This window comes from Leuciscus leuciscus, assembly GCF_965113295.1.
Source record: "Leuciscus leuciscus genome assembly, chromosome: 25".
NCBI classification, from domain to species: Eukaryota; Metazoa; Chordata; class Actinopteri; order Cypriniformes; family Leuciscidae; genus Leuciscus; species Leuciscus leuciscus.
Window position 1 is genome coordinate 13,176,971 of NC_138724.1, and position 17,977 is coordinate 13,194,947.

The 17,977-nt window shown below is 44.3% G+C and overlaps 1 protein-coding gene across 4 annotated transcripts in view; it reads left to right on the forward strand.

Annotated features, from left to right (window-relative positions):
- The first annotated feature begins 1,441 nt into the window (after window positions 1-1,441).
- ces2b (carboxylesterase 2b) overlaps window positions 1,442-17,977 on the forward strand; it is a 93,231-nt gene continuing 76,695 nt past the window's right edge. For 3 of the 4 annotated variants that reach the window (XM_082160390.1, XM_082160391.1, XM_082160392.1), the window contains exons 1-12: window positions 1,442-1,553; window positions 10,685-10,874; window positions 10,987-11,125; window positions 11,207-11,340; window positions 12,239-12,392; window positions 15,153-15,257; window positions 15,356-15,454; window positions 15,563-15,709; window positions 15,835-15,912; window positions 16,270-16,417; window positions 16,521-16,670; window positions 17,136-17,208. In XM_082160390.1, coding sequence (XP_082016516.1) covers window positions 1,472-1,553; window positions 10,685-10,874; window positions 10,987-11,125; window positions 11,207-11,340; window positions 12,239-12,392; window positions 15,153-15,257; window positions 15,356-15,454; window positions 15,563-15,709; window positions 15,835-15,912; window positions 16,270-16,417; window positions 16,521-16,670; window positions 17,136-17,208 — 1,499 coding nt within the window. In that variant the 5' untranslated portion in view covers window positions 1,442-1,471. The remainder of the gene's footprint in view (window positions 1,554-10,684; window positions 10,875-10,986; window positions 11,126-11,206; window positions 11,341-12,238; window positions 12,393-15,152; window positions 15,258-15,355; window positions 15,455-15,562; window positions 15,710-15,834; window positions 15,913-16,269; window positions 16,418-16,520; window positions 16,671-17,135; window positions 17,209-17,977) is intronic. The other variant, XM_082160393.1, reaches the window with a different exon arrangement.

Genomic DNA, 17,977 nt, shown 5'->3' on the forward strand with positions numbered 1-17,977 from the left:
TAATTCCGCCATGTAAATAGAGAATCCGTCATGGCGCGAGAGCAACTGGCTTTTAAAGGGAATGGGAGATGAGACTCTGATTGGTTTATTTTACGTTACGCCCAAAACACACCCATTACTCTTTAAGAGAATAGGGACAACCCTTTTAGACCATGCGCCGGGCGCGCCGACCATTTTCCCTGTCGTTAAACCAGCAAAAGTGGATTAGGACACACCCTAAGAGCGCTTGCGCCGTGCGCTTTAGACCATGCGCTTAGATCCTTAAAATAGGGCCCTAGACCAGTTTGAGTTGGTTAGGGTTAGGGTCTTGCCTCAATACTTTGAAGTAGCCTATTGCCTCAAGTATTGAAGCCAATAATTTAAGGGACCATTTCTTTGTTAACGCCTTTACTTAGACTAAAACTCCTTGAGAAAGAACGCATTATCTTGATGTTTTGAGACGAGACTCCTGTTTATAGTTAGAGCCTGGCCAAATCCAACCTTGGAAAAGCTGTGTGTCGGTGTGTGTGTTAGTCTTCTTGGTTCCAGGTTAAGGAACCACTGGCATTATTGGAGATTGACTGAGTTGTTGTTCGGGACATGCTGGCACCCAGCAACCCAAATCTGCGACATGGAAAGTCACGACGTGCCTGACTTCAGGGTCTAAGTGTCAGCTGCATAATCTATGGAGATATGCTTCAGTTTATCTGTATATGTGTGGAAAATTACTATGTTTGTCTGTTTCTTAGCCAATGAGAATAATTCAACCTGTAAGCAATGACATAGCTTAGACCTTGGAAATGGTATAACTGCTGTGATCTTTGTAACTGTAAGCAGGGCGGCCTACGAACTCCTGTGTGAATCTTGAAGCTGACTTCTGCTGATGAAACTGCAAACTATCTTCAGTAAAACTTTTCTTCAATTTTGTGACTCCTGGTCTTCTTTTAAACATCTGGACCTTGGGTCCTAAACTGTTAACCCCTAACAGTAATAATACATAATATACTTGCTTCAATACTTTGAGGGTGTTGCCTCAAAATAGCAACGCGCCAACAATGCACCTGAACACACCTCGTTTTCAGACCAGAGCACTATGGGCGCAAATGCATTTGCTATTTAAACGAAGTGGAACAGACATTCAGTCTTTACATTTTAGACATATTATATACAAACAAAAGTGTGCTTTTTTTTTTCTTAAAATATTATTTGAAAAAAGTTTAAATAGATTACTTAACAACTATAGGCTATAATTAGATCTAGAATTGCTTTTACCGTTCTTATTTCTTATTTCTTTAATCCTTAAAAAATAATCCTTTAGATAAAAAGACCACCACCAACTCAATTTAAAATAGTTGTTTTTTTATTAGAAAGTATCTGGCAACCACAGTTCCCAAAGCAAAGTTCAAAGTATTGTCAGATCACGCTGTATAAATAACCGTGCAGAACCTGTGAACGCTCATTCTGCAGCGGGACTGAGACTGACTGACACGGCATGGCGATGAGGGAGTCTGTCGTGGTTTCACTCTGCATGCTGATCGCACTGACTCTTCAAAACACTGTGAAAGCAGAGGATGGTAAGTCCGATTAATGTGTCAGAATGAGTGCGTTTACTTGCACAACAGTACGCTAACTCTTTTCTTGTCAAGATAAGAAAACGACATTTACACAAGTTTCGAAGCAATCGTGTTTTCACGCGTTTTCTGACGTCAAAAAGTAAAGCAACAATGCTGTTGCTTTAGTAAAATGGGTTTACTAAATGGGATATTCCGTTGAAAGTGCATTCACAGAAGTAGGTGTGTCGATCGGGGTTTGCTTTAATAAAACACTATTAAATGCGTGTATATGATGCATAGTTTCAGATGGAGTACAGCATAAATTAAATAAATATAAATGATAATGATCATGATAATGAAAATTATAATAATTTTACACCCATTTAATTCTGCTACACTCAAAAGTTAAGATTTAAAGGACTGCATCATTACTTGATTTTAACTGTTTTTCAAATAGTTTCATTGTTATAGCTAATAACGTTACACTCTTAAAACGGATGTGTTAAAAACAACACAACCTGTGTTATATCTTAACACACCTGTGTGTCTAGTTAAGGACAACACATTTTGTGTTACTTTTAACTCAACCAGTGTTATTGTTCTTAACACAGTGAGTGTGTTAAAATATTTAACACACTAATGTGTCATAAATCACACAATTTGTGTCATAGATGTGCTATTTGTGACCAGTTAAAACACTCTTAAAACGGATGTGTTAAAAACAACACAACCTGTGTTATATCTTAACACACTACTGTGTCTAGTTAAGGACAACACATTTTGTGTTACTTTTAACCCTTTACTCTTCTTTTAGTTTTTCTCTGGCTGCTTTAACTGTATTTTAATGAAATACATTTGTTATGGCGAGAGATAATATGATCAGATGTTTCTTGATGATGTCATAATCAGCAAGTGCTGATCTGATCAAGTTTGAGTATATGGATGGTGTGCATTTAATTTATTTATTTGCTATTAGTTATAACAATCTTGTGACTCTACATCATGCTATCCATCATAATAAAAAATGTTTTCTAAAAATTTTAAGCTGCAGCAGAAACTAGTCAAACACAGACCTCAAGAATCAGCGTATGAATCTCAACAATCGTGATAAACGAAAAGCTTCATGCCGCAATGCATGCTGGGAGTCATGGATGAGATTTGTACAATGGTGGCACCCAGCATGCATTGTGGCATGAAGCTTTTTGTTTGTCACCATTGTTGAGATTCATATGCTGATTCTTGATGTCAGTTTGATACCATAGTCTGTAAGGTTCTGTACGAACTGTGTATTTAAAAAGTAATTTTAAGCTAATTGCAATATGCTAATCTTTTTAAAAATCATATTTTATATATTACACTCATCTTTCAAATATTAAACTCTTGCTGAGCTTAACAATCTTACATGTCCATTATGATAATATTATCATCTGAGCAGTTCTCTTACGAGAGGTCTCTCGTACTGCGTAAGATATCTTACGCTAGGGGAAAATCCTTTTTCCGCGAGATATTGAAGCCAAAAATTATCCTTAATTTTGTAATAATGCAAAACGCGTTGCGGCAGCATGCAGACATAGGCGAGACAGCTCGCGCGCCTATTGGCTGCTCTGCGGCAACTGCAGCAGCCTATCGAGCGAGGCCTGGCGTGATGCCAGACCCAATCAGGGCACTTCGCGCCCGCTGCGTCACATCCCGCCGAAATGGGCGTGGTCTAGGCCTATAAATACCGCTCGCAGGCAGCTATTATCTGATTTTTCATCCTTCAAGCGAAGCACACGCATCGCTGGAGCCGGAGAAGAAGCCGCGCCGTCTGAGAGAGAGCACCTTCAGCGGGACGAGTCACTGAAGTCGCTGGCCGCGCCGCCTTCCTGCTGCGCTTTCCGGCGCTTATATCCTTTCCTTATTACACTGTACTTTTGTGCGTGTGTGTCGCCGCCGCGACACACATTCTAAAAGAGCTAGCGTCTTTTTAAAGATGCCTTCCTGCGGCTCGTGCAGAGCCACACTCAGCGACGGGGACCGCCACGTGGTTTGCGTTTCCTGCCTGGGTGAGGAACATGCAGTTCTCGCGCTCGCTGACGGCGGCTGCCCTCACTGCGAGCTGATGGCAATGGCGACTCTGAGGACTCGCCTAGTCTTCTTCACCGAGACTGCTCCCCCGCCCGCCGCGGCGTCGCGCCATAAAAAGCGCCGTGCCCAGCGGGCCCCGGAACCCTCCCTCAGCCGCCAAAGCTCGCCGGTTCGCCCGCTTGCTTCCCCGGCTTCGTCAGCCTCGCTTCCTGACGGACAGCGGCCGCCGTCTGCCGCCGCTTCCGTTGACATCGTGGATGAGGAAGCCCTGCTGGGAGAGGATGATTCCTGCTCTATCCTGGCGTCAGGCAGTGAGGATTGGGCGGGCTCTGAGGACCCCACGCCCCCTGCCCGCACGTCGTCAGGCAAGAGAGCGTACATCGAGACGGAGCTCATGCGAGTACTCGCACAGGCCGCGGCGAGCCTCGGCCTCGAGTGGTCTTCGCCTGAGCAGCCCGCTCACAACCGGCTGGATGGATTTTTCCTGCCTGGGGAGCGCGCTTCGCCTGCGTCCAGACCGGCGCCTTTTCTTCCTGAGTTACACGAAGAAGTCGCCAAGTCCTGGAACTCCCCCTATTCGGCTAGAGTGCGTCCTGCTGTTTCTTTGGCATTCTCCGCTGTTGATGATGCCAAGAACAAAGGATACCTTTCGCTGCCGCCGGTCGAAGAGGCGATAGCGGCCCACTTATGCCCGCCCTCCGCTGGACGGCGTGCTAAGTCGGCCCTACCCTCTAAAGCTTGCCGCACGACGTCAAGCCTGCTCCGCCGCGCTTTCTCCGCCGCCGGGCAAGCTGCGTCAGCGCTACACACCATGGCAACGCTTCAGATCTTCCAGGCCGATCTCCTCCGTAAGCTGGATGAGGAAGGACCTGACGCGACTTAAGGAGTGCCACGGACCTCGCTCTCCGTGCTACTAAGTCTGCAGCGCAAGCCATTGGACGGAATATGGCCTCTCTCACCGTGACTGAGAGACATCTTTGGCTGACGCTCTCGGAAATGGCCGAGTCTGAGCGCACCGCGTTCCTCGACGCCCCGCTTTCCGCCACAGGCCTCTTTGGATCCTCCGTCAAGGATTTCGCGGAGAGATTCGCAGAGGTACAGAAAGCGTCACAGGCTATGAAGCACTTCCTCCCGAAGCGCTCCAGCTCTGCAGTAGGCCGTGCGAAACCGTCTGCTCAGAGCTCACAGCCACAGCCACCGTCCACTGCCTCCACTTCACAGCGCCGCCAGGCCCGAAGCGCGAGACCGCGCTCCCGCTCATCCGGTCGCCGCCCCGCTGTACGTGGCTTGCGACCTAGGATTACGGTGAAGCCCGAGGCCCCGAAGTCATCCTAGCACAGCTAGGAAAACGACGGTGTTTAAGTCCCGCTGCGGCCAGACTCACACCAAAGCTATTCGCTCGTCCAGTTCCAGCAAATGTGACTGTTCCAGTGTTTTCTGCAGCCAACAAGTCGGTTCTGTCACCCGCTTGCCTGCACACAAATGCCGTTTTCACGGCTACCCAGATAAATCCCCAAAAGAGTGTATTTTCTGGTGTCCCGGCCACGGCCGATGGTGTTTCATGTGTAGTAAGAATGCCCACTGCCCAGTGCCCATCCCTACACACAAGCACAGCCTGTCACACAGGGCTCGCGCACATAAAACCGACTCCGATCGGTTGCGCTTCAAACATGGTGAATGTGCCCACTACCCAGTGCCCACTAACACCGCGTTATGCATGTCTCACGGTTTCTGTAAAAACGAAACCAACGTGCACTCGCTTCACGCAAGCGAACGATGCTTTCGGTGTGATAAATGTGCCCGCTGTCCCGCGCCCACATCCACACATAGACATGACAGTTCCCACGGGAACCGCCCAGCCCTCCCCCTCGCGGCTGACCACCGCAGAGGAGTCGAGCGCGGGCAATCTGCCCGCTGTTATCAGCGCGCCCCATGCCTCAAATGTCACGAGCGCGATGCTTGTGTTGCAGCACGCCGAAGCTTTCCATCGCTGAGCGAGCGGAGCGCGCTTCGTATTCAACCCCTAGCTATCCATGCAGACGCATGGGCAAAGCTGCCCGGGGTTTCGAAGTGGGTGCTGAACATTATAAAAAGAGGCCATTCGCTGCAGTTTCGCCGACGCCCTCGCCGCTATGTGGCGCGCGTCGAGACCACGGTAAAAACAGAAGTAGCACATTTACTTCGAGCCGAAGTGGCGAAGCTATTGAGCAAAGGGGCCATAGAGCCCCTCTCTCAAGTCCAGAGCGAAGGAGGGCTATACAGCAGATACTTCCTGGTACCGAAAAAAGACGGGGGTCTCAGACCCATACTAGATCTAAGGCAACTGAACAAAGTGCTTGTGAAGCGACAGTTCAGGATGCTCACGACCAGACAAATCCTTGTGCAGATTCGCCAAGGAGATTGGTTTGTGTCAATAGATCTGAAAGACGCGTATTTTCAAATACAGATAGCGTCACGTCACAGGCGATATTTGAGATTCGCCTTCGAGGGCCAGGCATATCAGTACACAGTCCTGCCATTCGGTTTGTCCCTGGCACCCCGTACATTTACGAAGTGCATGGACGCGGCGCTCGCACCCCTCAGAATGAGAGGCATGCGAGTGCTGAACTATTTGGACGATTGGCTGATTCTAGCGCAATCTCGCGCAGTGCTCATAGAACACACGACCATTTTACTCGATCACCTCGAGGATTTGGGTCTCAGTGTCAATTGGGCGAAGAGCTCTCTGTTACCCAGTCAGAAGATATCTTTCCTGGGCACAGAATTGGACTCGCTGTCCATGATAGCGCGACTATCGCCACAGCGCGCGGTAGACATTCAACGCACAGCGAACGCGTTTCGCTGCGGCGCGTCTGTCCCGCTCAAGAAATTTCAGAAGATGCTAGGTCTCATGGCCTCAGCATCGTCAGTGCTCCAGCTGGGCCTGCTCCGCATGCGCCCGCTGCAGTTTTGGCTGAAAGCGCGAGTCCCACGCAGAGCGTGGGCATCCGGTTCGCTTCGCCTCAGGGTCAATCAGAAGTGCGTCACAGCTCTGAAACCTTGGAGAGCGAACGACTGGTACCAATCAGGTGTAAGCCTGGGGACTTCCTCGAGGGTGAAAGTGGTGTCCACGGACGCGTCCACCTCGGGATGGGGAGCGCTGCTCGAGGGCAGACCGTTCTTCGGCCAGTGGTCGGAACGGGAGAAGCTCCTGCACATAAACTGCCTCGAAATGCTGGCAGTAGACAACGCGCTGACATGTTTTTGTCCCCAGATAAAAGGACGCCACGTCTTGGTCCGTTCGGACAACATGTCTGTGGTGTCCTACATAAATCGCCAGGGCGGCCTCAGGTCCAAGAACCTGTACAGGCTGGCAGAACGCCTCCTGGTATGGGCTCAGTGCAACCTGCGCTCGCTCAGAGCAGCGCACGTGCCAGGGCTCCTGAATATAGGACCGGACAGACTGTCCAGGAACAATGTTCCGGCAGGCGAGTGGTCTCTACACCCACAGACAGTCCAACTGCTGTGGAAGAAATTCGGCAGAGCGGAAGTAGACCTGTTTGCGTCTCAAGAAAACGCTCACTGTCAGGAATTTTTCTCCAAGAGCAGGAGCGCGCTGGCCCATGTGTGGCCCCGCCGCCCGCTCTATGCTTTTCCCCCCGTCTCTCTCCTGCCTCAGGTGATAGAACGGATCAGGGAAGAAGGATGCTCAGTACTGCTGGTGGCACCGTTCTGGAAAAACCAACCTTGGTTCCCAGTCGTGATGCAGTTAGCAAGTACTGCCCCGTGGCCAGTACCAGTGAGGAGAGACCTCCTCTCACAGGCCCACGGTTCGATCTGGCATCCTCACCTGGAACTATGGTCCCTTCATGTCTGGGCCATCAACGGGTACATGTTGGACTCCCTAAAGGAGTATTAAACACGATCACGCAGGCTAGAGCTCCGTCTACGAGACGACTCTATTCCTCGAAATGGTCAGTGTTTTCGGGCTGGTGCACAGCCCGTGGTGTGTCACCCACAGACTGTGGTGTGGCGGAGGTGCTTTCCTTCCTACAAGAGCTGTTGGATGGGGGCAGGGCCCCCTCCACGCTCAAAGTTTATGTGGCGGCTATAGCAGCGTTCTCAGAAACAACGCTTGGTCAGTCAATAGGAAGGAACGATTTAGTCATCCGCTTCCTTAGAGGGGCTAAGAGACTGAATCCTCCCAGACCTCCCTCAGTCCCCGTATGGGACCTTTCTACGGTTCTGGAAGCCATGAAAGGTGCGCCATTTGAGCCTTTACAGTCAATCGATTTGAAACACCTGTCTTTCAAGACTGTGTTTCTGCTGGCTCTCGCTTCAGTGAAGCGCATAGGGGACCTACACGCGCTCTCTGTGAGCACGGCGTGCATGGAGTTTGGGCCTAATGACTCAAAAGTTATACTCAAACCTAAGCACGGTTATGTTCCAAAATCCCTCAACACACCGTTTAGGGCGCAGGTTATCTCCCTGTCAGCCCTACCGGTCCCTGATGAGGAAAGAGACGCGAGCCTCCTTTGCCCAGTCAGGGCATTACGAGCTTATGTGTCTCGCTCGTCTGGTTTCAGACAGACGGAGCAGCTCTTTGTTTCGTTTAGCGGACGTTCTAAGGGACTAGCCGCGTCGAAACAGAGCCTATCCAGATGGATAGTTGATGCTATAGCGCTGGCATACGCCTCCAAGGGCATGCAGTGCCCATTGGGTGTCAGAGCGCACTCCACGAGAGGCATGGCCTCTTCGTGGGCCTGGTCAAGTGGGATTGCCTTGCAAGACATTTGTATGGCGGCAGGCTGGGCCTCCCCGTCTACATTTATAAGGTTTTATAACCTAGAGGTTCCCGCCCTGCAGGCCAGGCTGCTGTCGGTCTAAGTTTACCAGTATTGTCTGACCTGATGCGATCAGCTCAGAATGCTGCGTCTACTGAGCACAGCTCAATGTTCGACAGTAAAAAAGTAGCAGCACGAGATGTGCCTGGGCAAACTGTGTAAGACCCACATTCCCCCATCAGTTCAGGCCGTACCCCGCCCTGTCTGTATGATGAAATTCGCGTCTCAGCGACGCTGCCATATGTTGAAGAGTGCGGCTTCGCCCCTCCCTCTTCCCGGACTCCCTGTGAGTTCCCTGAGTGATTGTGCACTATATGTTCCCCGGGTTTTCACCTTTGGGTCTTTGGTGTCAGATCTCAGCATGCACGGCGTTTTGCATTGGGTCCCCTAGCGTAAGATATCTTACGCAGTACGAGAGACCTCTCGTAAGAGAACGTACTCGGTTACTAACGTAACCTCGGTTCTCTCTAGAAGAGGGAACGAGTACTGCGTATCTTGCCGTGCATGCACACGCTCTGGTTGCTTCGATGATGAAAAACCAGATAATAGCTGCCTGCGAGCGGTATTTATAGGCCTAGACCACGCCCATTTCGGCGGGACGTGACGCAGCGGGCGCGAAGTGCCCTGATTGGGTCTGGCGTCACGCCAGGCCTCGCTCGATAGGCTGCTGCAGTTGCCGCAGAGCAGCCAATAGGCGCGCGAGCTGTCTCGCCTATGTCTGCATGCTGCCGCAACGCGTTTTGCATTATTACAAAATTAAGGATAATTTTTGGCTTCAATATCTCGCGGAAAAAGGATTTTCCCCTAGCGTAAGATATCTTACGCAGTACTCGTTCCCTCTTCTAGAGAGAACCGAGGTTACGTTAGTAACCGAGTACGATTTCTCTCATGATTATTTCTGCTGTTTTAAATGTGTTAAAATAAATACACATTTACAGAAATCAGAGAAAACTAATGTTAAAGAGTCAAGGGTCAAGATCCCAAATAAAGCTGACACTAATCACGATTCTGGTGACTTTAAATGAAACATTCAATGAATCGTCAACACCAAAACTTGTTAATGCTCAATAAGAGCTTTAGAGTCTGACAGAAATAAAGTTAATCTGGTTATTATTAACAAGTGAAAGCAGCATTTGAAAAAGACATTGAAAAAGATGCATGATGTGATTGGCTGCCAAAAAACACCTGTTAATCTTTAAGTTTTCATGAATTTTATCCAGAGTTACATTTTAACACACATTGCTGTGTGTTGTTTTTTAACACATCTCTTTTTAGAGTGTACATGGTTGCGCAAATGAACTAACATCAAGCACACATAACAAACCTGATAAAAAAATAAAAAAACATAATCTCCTTATTTGTTGCATTATTATTATTTTTCTGTAACTCTGACTACATGTGCTGAAAAAAAGAAATAATATATCATAAAAACCTTTAATATTGCCAAAGTAAAGTAACACACCAGTGACAAAAAAATGGTGCATGCAGTCTTTAAATAAATGCACAAAAAATATAAAAAATCATTAAGCTGTCATTTATGTATTCATAAAGTCAAAGTTTAAATGTTAGAAAAGAAATCAATTTTATTAAGACATCTTGCCATACCAAAAGTGGACGTTTCTGTAGAATGACCCATCTTCTGTTATAAAGATGAAGATTGACATTGTTAATAAAAAAATAAAAAAAGCACATAATGTTGTATTATTGATTAATTTTGCCTGGGGCACCACTCAGTGTAGGTTCACCTCACCCCATACCCACAACAATTGAGAATCTCTTTAAGCATGTTAAGACATTTTGATGAATTCCACTTAATACACAATAAAACAAGATACAATAAGATTTGTAAACAACGTACCGCTTGGTGTTCTTCTAAAATGAGGGCGGGCCACAAATCCGTGAGTACAGTTTACAAACTCGTGGGAACGGATTGCGAAAGCGTGGGCACGGTTTATGAATTTGTAGGTACAGATTGCCAAAACTGAAGGCATTGTTTACAAATCTGAGAGCGTGGATTAGGAACTCATGGGTACGGTTTATTAATCCGTGGGCACGATTTGTTAAACCGAGGGAACCGTTTAAGAATTCGTGAGTACGTTTTATAAACTGAGGGGACGGATTGTAAAACCGTCGCCACGAATTGTTTTGTTTTTTTCTCCACAGGTGACTTCCCGGGCTCCGTACAAAATGAATTGTAAATCATACTGTGAAAAAAATGCTTTAAACTCTTTCTTTCTATTTAAAAAAAAATTAATTACACAGGACCTGTCTTGCAAACCAAATCTGGGGCCCTGAAAGGATCACACATGAAAGCAAAGGGAAAGGACTCAGTTGTCCATTCTTACCTGGGCATTCCGTTTGCAAAGCCACCCGTGGGTTCATTGAGACTCGCTCCACCCCAACCTGCAGAGAAATGGGTCGGAGTGAGAGATGCTACAAAACAGCCGCTCATGTGAGAAAAAATCAAAGCTATTCCACCTGTAGATCAATGCATTAGCTTCAGGTCCTAGATTTTACACTGGAGATCAAGTGGTGAGACTTGTGTTACTCTGTGTCTGTCCCAGGTGTCTGCAGGATAAGCAGATAATTGAACACTTGGTGGGCAATTTATCTATGAATATAGAGGTTCCTGATTCAGCAGAGGACTGTCTTTACCTCAACGTCTACACACCTTCTAAACCTGGAGCTAATGACAAGTTGCCTGTAAGTGTGAATGATTTGGTTGATGTATTTTAATATTCTATGTATTTTATGCATTTTAATAGTATTTTAATGTTGCAAAAGGTTATGGTTTGGATCCATGGTGGAGGTCTTTCGATGGCCTCTGCTTCCATATTTGACGGACATGTTTTGGCTGCCTATCAAGATGTAGTTGTGGTCCTGATTCAATACAGGCTTGGCCTACTTGGATTTTTCAGGTAAAAACTAATTGTTACCAACATAAAGATCTAATAAAATCCAAAATAGTTTAAACTAATTCTAAAACATGATAGAAATGTGCTAACAACCTTTAACTACATGATAGAAAATGAACATGCTAAAACACGAATGTAACTTTCATGAGTGCAAAGACTATATTTATAGAAAGGCTGTACACTCATATTACTATGAATGGGAGAAAGTTGAATGCGCAGTATTTTGGAATAAGTCCCGCCTTCTAAATAAAAGACTGATAGATTGATAAAGTGATAAAGTTATTGTGTCACAGTTGCTGTAGAAACAGTCAGTGATTTGAGATGCATCTTGGGACTGCACATGTGCATTGGCTGGTCCTGCCTGAAAAAAATAAGCTTTTTTAGTGCTATTTGGGCACAAGAAACGACATTTATGGGACAGTTCATGTCAGATTTTGTTGCTGATTTGAAATCTTTTTAAAATACTCTAATCTTTAAAAATATTTAAAACCTTCAAACTTCAAGATTTTAAAAATGTTTCAGTCTTTCAACTTACAACTTGTTAAACCATTTTAAACATTAAGACTAAGCTTTCTCAAGCATACATCAAAGTTTATCAAAAGCCTTTCTGTGTAGCTCTAAATAATATCACTGCCAATATATTGAAGTACTTTTTCTCGTTTTACCTGTCCAGGTGTTGGAGTAACATTAAAAGATGACACATCAAACATTATAAAGGTTTAGGTTTGGTTTGCATTCAGCAGGCCATGTGTTTTTGGACTTCAGACTTGAATGGCTATTAAGTCCTACTAGTTCATGATTGTGATGCTTTAAAATCTCTGATTGTTTAGTTTAATAGTTTCAGTGCAATTGAGGTCTAAAGTCTCTTGATGGAGTTGTATGATTATATTCTGCCCTTTAGCACAGGAGATGAACATGCGCCAGGAAACTATGGTCTTCTGGACCAGGTGGCTGCCCTTCATTGGGTTCAGGAGAACATCCACAGCTTTGGGGGCGACCCTGGATTAGTCACCATCTTTGGAGAGTCTGCTGGAGGAGTTAGTGTGTCTTTACATGTAAGAAAGAAAAACATTTTTTTTTTATATATATACAGTGGGGGAAATAAGTATCGAACACGTCATCATTTTTCTCAGTAAATATATTTCCAAAGGTGCTATTGACATGAAATTTTCACCAGATGTTGGTAACAACCCAAGTAAGCCATACATACAAAGAAACAAACAAAAATAAGTTCAGAAATTAAGTTATGTGTAATAATGTGAAATGACACAGGGAAAAAGTATTGAACACATGAAGAAAGGGAGGCGCAAAAAGGCATGGAAAGCCAAGACAACTGCTGAAAACTTACAGTAATTAAAAAGCAATCCAGCCCCCTGTCAGTGGAAATTAATAACAGCTGGTTCAATCCCAAATGATGGCCTACAAAAAGGTCTCATTGCAAAGGTGTCACACAAGACACATCTCATGATGGTTAAAAGCAAAGAGCTGTCTCAAGACCTTCGCAACCTAATTGTTGCAAAACATAATGATGGCATTGGTTATAGGCGCCATTCTAAGCTTCTGAATGGTCCAGTGAGCACTTTTGGGGCCATAATACGGAAGTGGAAAGACAATAATTTCACCATAAATTTGCCTCGACCAGTGCTCCTCGCAAGATTTCTGATAGAGGAGTGAAAAGACTAATCAGAAGAGTTTCTTATCTGGTCCAGAGCAATGCTGTTGTTCAGTCTGTTCTTCTGGGGCTTAGGTCCAGAGGATAGACTGATGTTAAGTGAAAGTGTGAAGCTGCAGTGAGATGAGGTGATCTGCTTTCTTATCTGGTCCAGAGCAATGCCGTTGTTCAGCATGCTCCTCTGTAATGTCTACTGAGGGCCGCTGAAGGTGTTGGTCATGGTGAGATAATTCAACTCCTTCACTTTTAAAGGATGCCCTCCCTCCAGCTGGGGGTGTAATGCAGAATGTGGCCGCAAGGGAGAGGAGGTTTGATGGGTTTAAAAGCCGGTGTTTTTATAACACTTCCATCAGTTCCTCCTCCAGTGTATTCAGCTGGGAGGTGTTCGTGTAAACAATTTTTTGTGAGGATGGGCAGAGGTGATATTGCCGTATAGCACTCTTCCTTGGTGAACTCGCTGGGATAATAGCATCTGTTGAGTTGAGCTTGAGTGACTGGGATTTGAAGTAGGGTTGAGCTCCCGAGCAGGGTGAGCACGAGTAGAGCTTGACAGCTGAGATTGAGTATGGAAAATTCCACTTTCTTACTTGTTGTCCTCCCCAAATTGTCATATTGGGTTTGAAGCAGGATTATGCGCCTTGTGAATGGGTTGATCCCTGTCCCCAGGCTACTCTAAGGTTGCAGTGGGGCTTTGAGTGGTTGGATCACGGTTTGCAAACCATTTTCTATTGCTTCTTCAGCCCATTAGTCTGGTTTATCTTGGAAGCTGAGGAATTCTTTCTTTGCATGCTCCCTTCGGTACATTGCTTCCCTTTAGGCTTGTTCAGTCCTGGTAGGGTTATATGTAGAGTTGCTGTGAGCTACACTGTATTTCATCTATCGCCTGGTTCAGCTGCTAGATGTAGTGCTATGGATTTAGCTGAGGTTATGTGTATAGTCTCCCCTGTTAGCTCTGCTCTTAGGGGCTCTGGGCTGTCCTGCTGTGGCTCAGACTGGTTTAATACAAGAGTTCACATTTCAGAAAAAGCTGAGCATGGAGGCTTTGGGTTTTTTCCTGGAGTCTATAACACTGAGCTTCTTGGAAGCATGGCTGTGGTGTTACAGGATGTGTCTAATTTGGTTGCTGGTAATTAGGTTTCTCTGGGTCGAGGCCCATCAAGTACTTCAGTGCTTAAAGCCTGGTTCACATGGCAGGATAATTAGGCAGATTTTAGCCCCGATTCACCCCTTCCGACAATCTTAAAGGATGCTCCGATTATCGTAAAATAATCTGATCAGATATTCCTGCCGTGTGTGGTGTGTTAAGACTGCTCTCGTCTGCTCGGAAGGACGTCGGGACCGCTCCGATCTCAAATTGGGGATATCCAACATGTTGGATTTTTTTGGCCCGATTTCTCCTCATGTGTGGTGTCCCCCGGGGACAAACGAGCACGCAACCTGTGGACTGTGGCGTGTAGCCAATCAGAAAGCGAGGTGACGAGGCGGCGAGGAAGCACCGGGAAACAAAATCAAAACAGCCGACGGCATGTCACTTCTTTGACCATCGCCTTTTCTTTTGATAATACAAACTATCGCCCCTGCATCCTCTTCGTCCGCCATGATTGTTTACTCTGAAGTCACGTTTGATTTCACGAGATTTCCCGTCTGACCTGGGAATGCTCAGGAGTCAAATTGGTTCGTGTGTGATGTGTTGATTTTGCCGTGTGGCTGCGCACCACACACTGTACGACCAAAACTGTTAGACCCGTGATTTTTTTTTATCGCCGTGTGTGGGCTCTCTCAGGTTTGGAAAATCGGCCAACAATTTTAAAATCGTCCCGTGTGAACCAGGCTTAAGCCTGACAAGGTTGTGACCTTCACAGCTTATAGGCAGGCATTGGTCCGCATGGTGTAGTGCAGTGGTCACCAACCTGGCACTTCATTCATGATAGAGGCGGGGTGGAGTTATGAGGTTTGACTGACACACTGAGAAGCCAATGCAGTTACAAGGTTTAGTCACAATCTCTTTCTAACACTTTTCATTGGGTACATATTCGCTAAACCCATAAGGCTGATATTCCAATAAGACTTTCAAGTATTTTTCAGTCAAAAAATTAGCATTATGTCATTGAACCAAAACATTTCAAAAAAAAAAAATTCACAGGTTCTATCACCATTATCTGCAAACCTCTTCCATCATGCTATCGCAGAGAGCGGTACAGCAGCAATGGATGCTCTCATGAGTCCCAACCCTCTTGCATTAGCTCAGGTCAGTTACACCTGTTCAAATTCTAAACAAATTCATTTAGAACGTTCTGTAGTAAAAATGAAATAAATGTAATGTAAATATCACTTGTTTCTCTCTAGGCTGTAGGAAATATATCTGGCTGTGATATTTCCAGCACAAAGACGATCGTTGACTGTGTGAGGCAGCTGACAGAAGAAGACATCTTGACAATTGCTAAGGTCTGTCTGTCCAAATACTAGTCTTTCTAATTGAATCTCTGTGAACACTCATACATTTATGCAAACAGTCCACCTGTGCACTAAACGGTGTGTTGTTTTTTGAAACAGGAGCATCCAGAGTTTAGTTTTGGAGTGACAGTGGATGGCCATTTCCTTCCAAATCCTGCAGCAGATCTTCTTCAATCCCACCAGTTTACTAAAGTGCCTCTGATCACCGGAATCACTAATGATGAGTGTGGATATATGCTGCCTAATGTAAAGACAGACCTTTTTACTTTTAAAATTTGTAAAAATACAAACACGAGATTTGTTTTTCCAAAAATTAGAACTTCAGTCAGAATTTTACAGTATATTCACATTTAGCAAATGTTTTTCCATAGTTCTTGTCACCTCCAGGATGGACAGATGGGATGGACATAGAGCAGATCGTGCCGTTTTTGACCATGTTTAATCATGCTGTAAGAGAGTTGCATCTTCAATTATACATAATAGTTCATCAAAGCCAAACTAGTTCAAAAGTTGTTATGATTGAAATATATTAAATAAAAAATTATATTAATGATTTAATAACAACTTTTGAAATAGTTTGGTTTGGTGGAGTAGATCTGTTACACTGCTGCTTTTGAGTATTGCTGCTGTTGCAGAGCAAGAATGGACTTGCTACTGTCATAGATCTAGGCAAGTGGAGCTGGTGGAGGTGGAGGGTTTTAGAGGAACTCTGATAGTAAGCTGCAAGACTAGCCTATATGGTTTGTAGTTTAAAAATACTTTAAACTTTTAAAATAATATTTCTGGTCTATTTTTATCCCCTTTAGCTCCAAGATCAGTCAATTCTTGAGCTTGTTTTAAATGAGTATCTGGGCACATCCACTGACAGGATCACAATCCGAGATGGTTTTCGAGAGATGTTAGGAGACTCTTTGTTCAACATCCCAGCTCGCAAAGTAGCGAATTTCCACAGAGGTGAGAGTTTGTTCAATGCGCTGTAGAAGTATGACTGTGTTAAATTTGTAGAATGCTGTTTCAGTGATACACAACAATAATGATACATTTTGTCTATTTCTAGATGCTGGTGCACCAGTATACGTGTATGAATTCCAGCAGCCTCCCAGTATACTTCAAAAGAAAAGACCCAGTTTTGTTGGAAGTGACCATGGAGATGAAATTGTATTTGTTTTTGGGTTTTGCTTTGCTGATGGACTTATAAAGCTGGAAGGTACAACCCCAATAATATTTGAAAATATAACAAATAGATTTAGTGTTTTAGAAGTACGGTCACACTAGCGAACTTTCACAAAATTCCACAGAAAAATGGTCCATTGTCAGCAGTTTAGCGATGTATGAAGCACAGCTCAGAGAAATCACTTTCAGACCAAGCAGCTTTCAGTTGGTCAACACAGTGAATTTGCTTTAACACGTTGGGAAATCTGCGTGGGGAAAACTTTCGGTCTCACACGAAATATCCAGTCATGTGTATTACTATTGAAATGACTGAATTTCGACTGTGAAAATTTGCTGAAAAACGTTAAATGTGACCATACCTTAAGATCTCAAACTTTAGTCTCATTGATATCATTAACCACAACAGTTGTCAAAGTAAGGATTTTATAGGTAGTGACAATCAATACAGTGTCTCTCTTTGTTTTTCCTTTTTAACGTCTTTCTTCCCGTTTTAATTCAGGTGAACTCTCAAAAGAAGAAAATGAACTTTGTAGATCTGTCATGAATTACTGGGGCAACTTTGCTCGCACTGGGTGAGTGAGACAAATCTCATGTCCTGATTTTGCAGAGTCAGATGTGTTTCTGGGACAACATATTTTGTTGATACTGGAACAACATTCCTATCTGAATATTTGATCTAATCCTCCCCTTACGAAAAAAAAGTATACTTCAAGTTCATTTTATGAAGTATACTTGAGTAATGTTCAAGTATATTTTTAAGTATACTTTATGTAGTAAGTATACTAATGTCAATATGTACTAGTAGTAAACTTGTAAGTGTACTATTTTAATACCGCTTGGGACTAAATTGGCCCACTTGAAGTATATAAAAGTATATGTTTAAGTGTACTATAAGTGTAACAGTAGTAAACTTTAAGTGCACAACTAGTTCATAATTATGTTTCTCATTTGTACTGCAAGTGAACTTATGAGTATACTAGTAGTTTACTATTTTAATACTTGTAGCAACTTTGAAGTATACTCTCAGTAAACTACTAGTTTAGTAGTTTTATACTACAAGTTTTATTTTAATGTACTCTCAGTAAACTACTAGTTTAGTAGTTTTATACTACAAGTTTTCTTTAAGTGAACTTAACATTATACTTATAGTTTACCATTTATATATTATTTTTACTCTTTTAGTGTACTCTCAGTAAACTACTAGTTTAGTAGTTTTATTCTACAAGTTTTCTTTAAGTGAACTTAACATTATACTTATAGTTTACTATTTATATACAATTTTTGCAGTTGCAGTAGGCCTATACTACCATGTTCAAATGTAATTTTTTTATACTTGAAAAA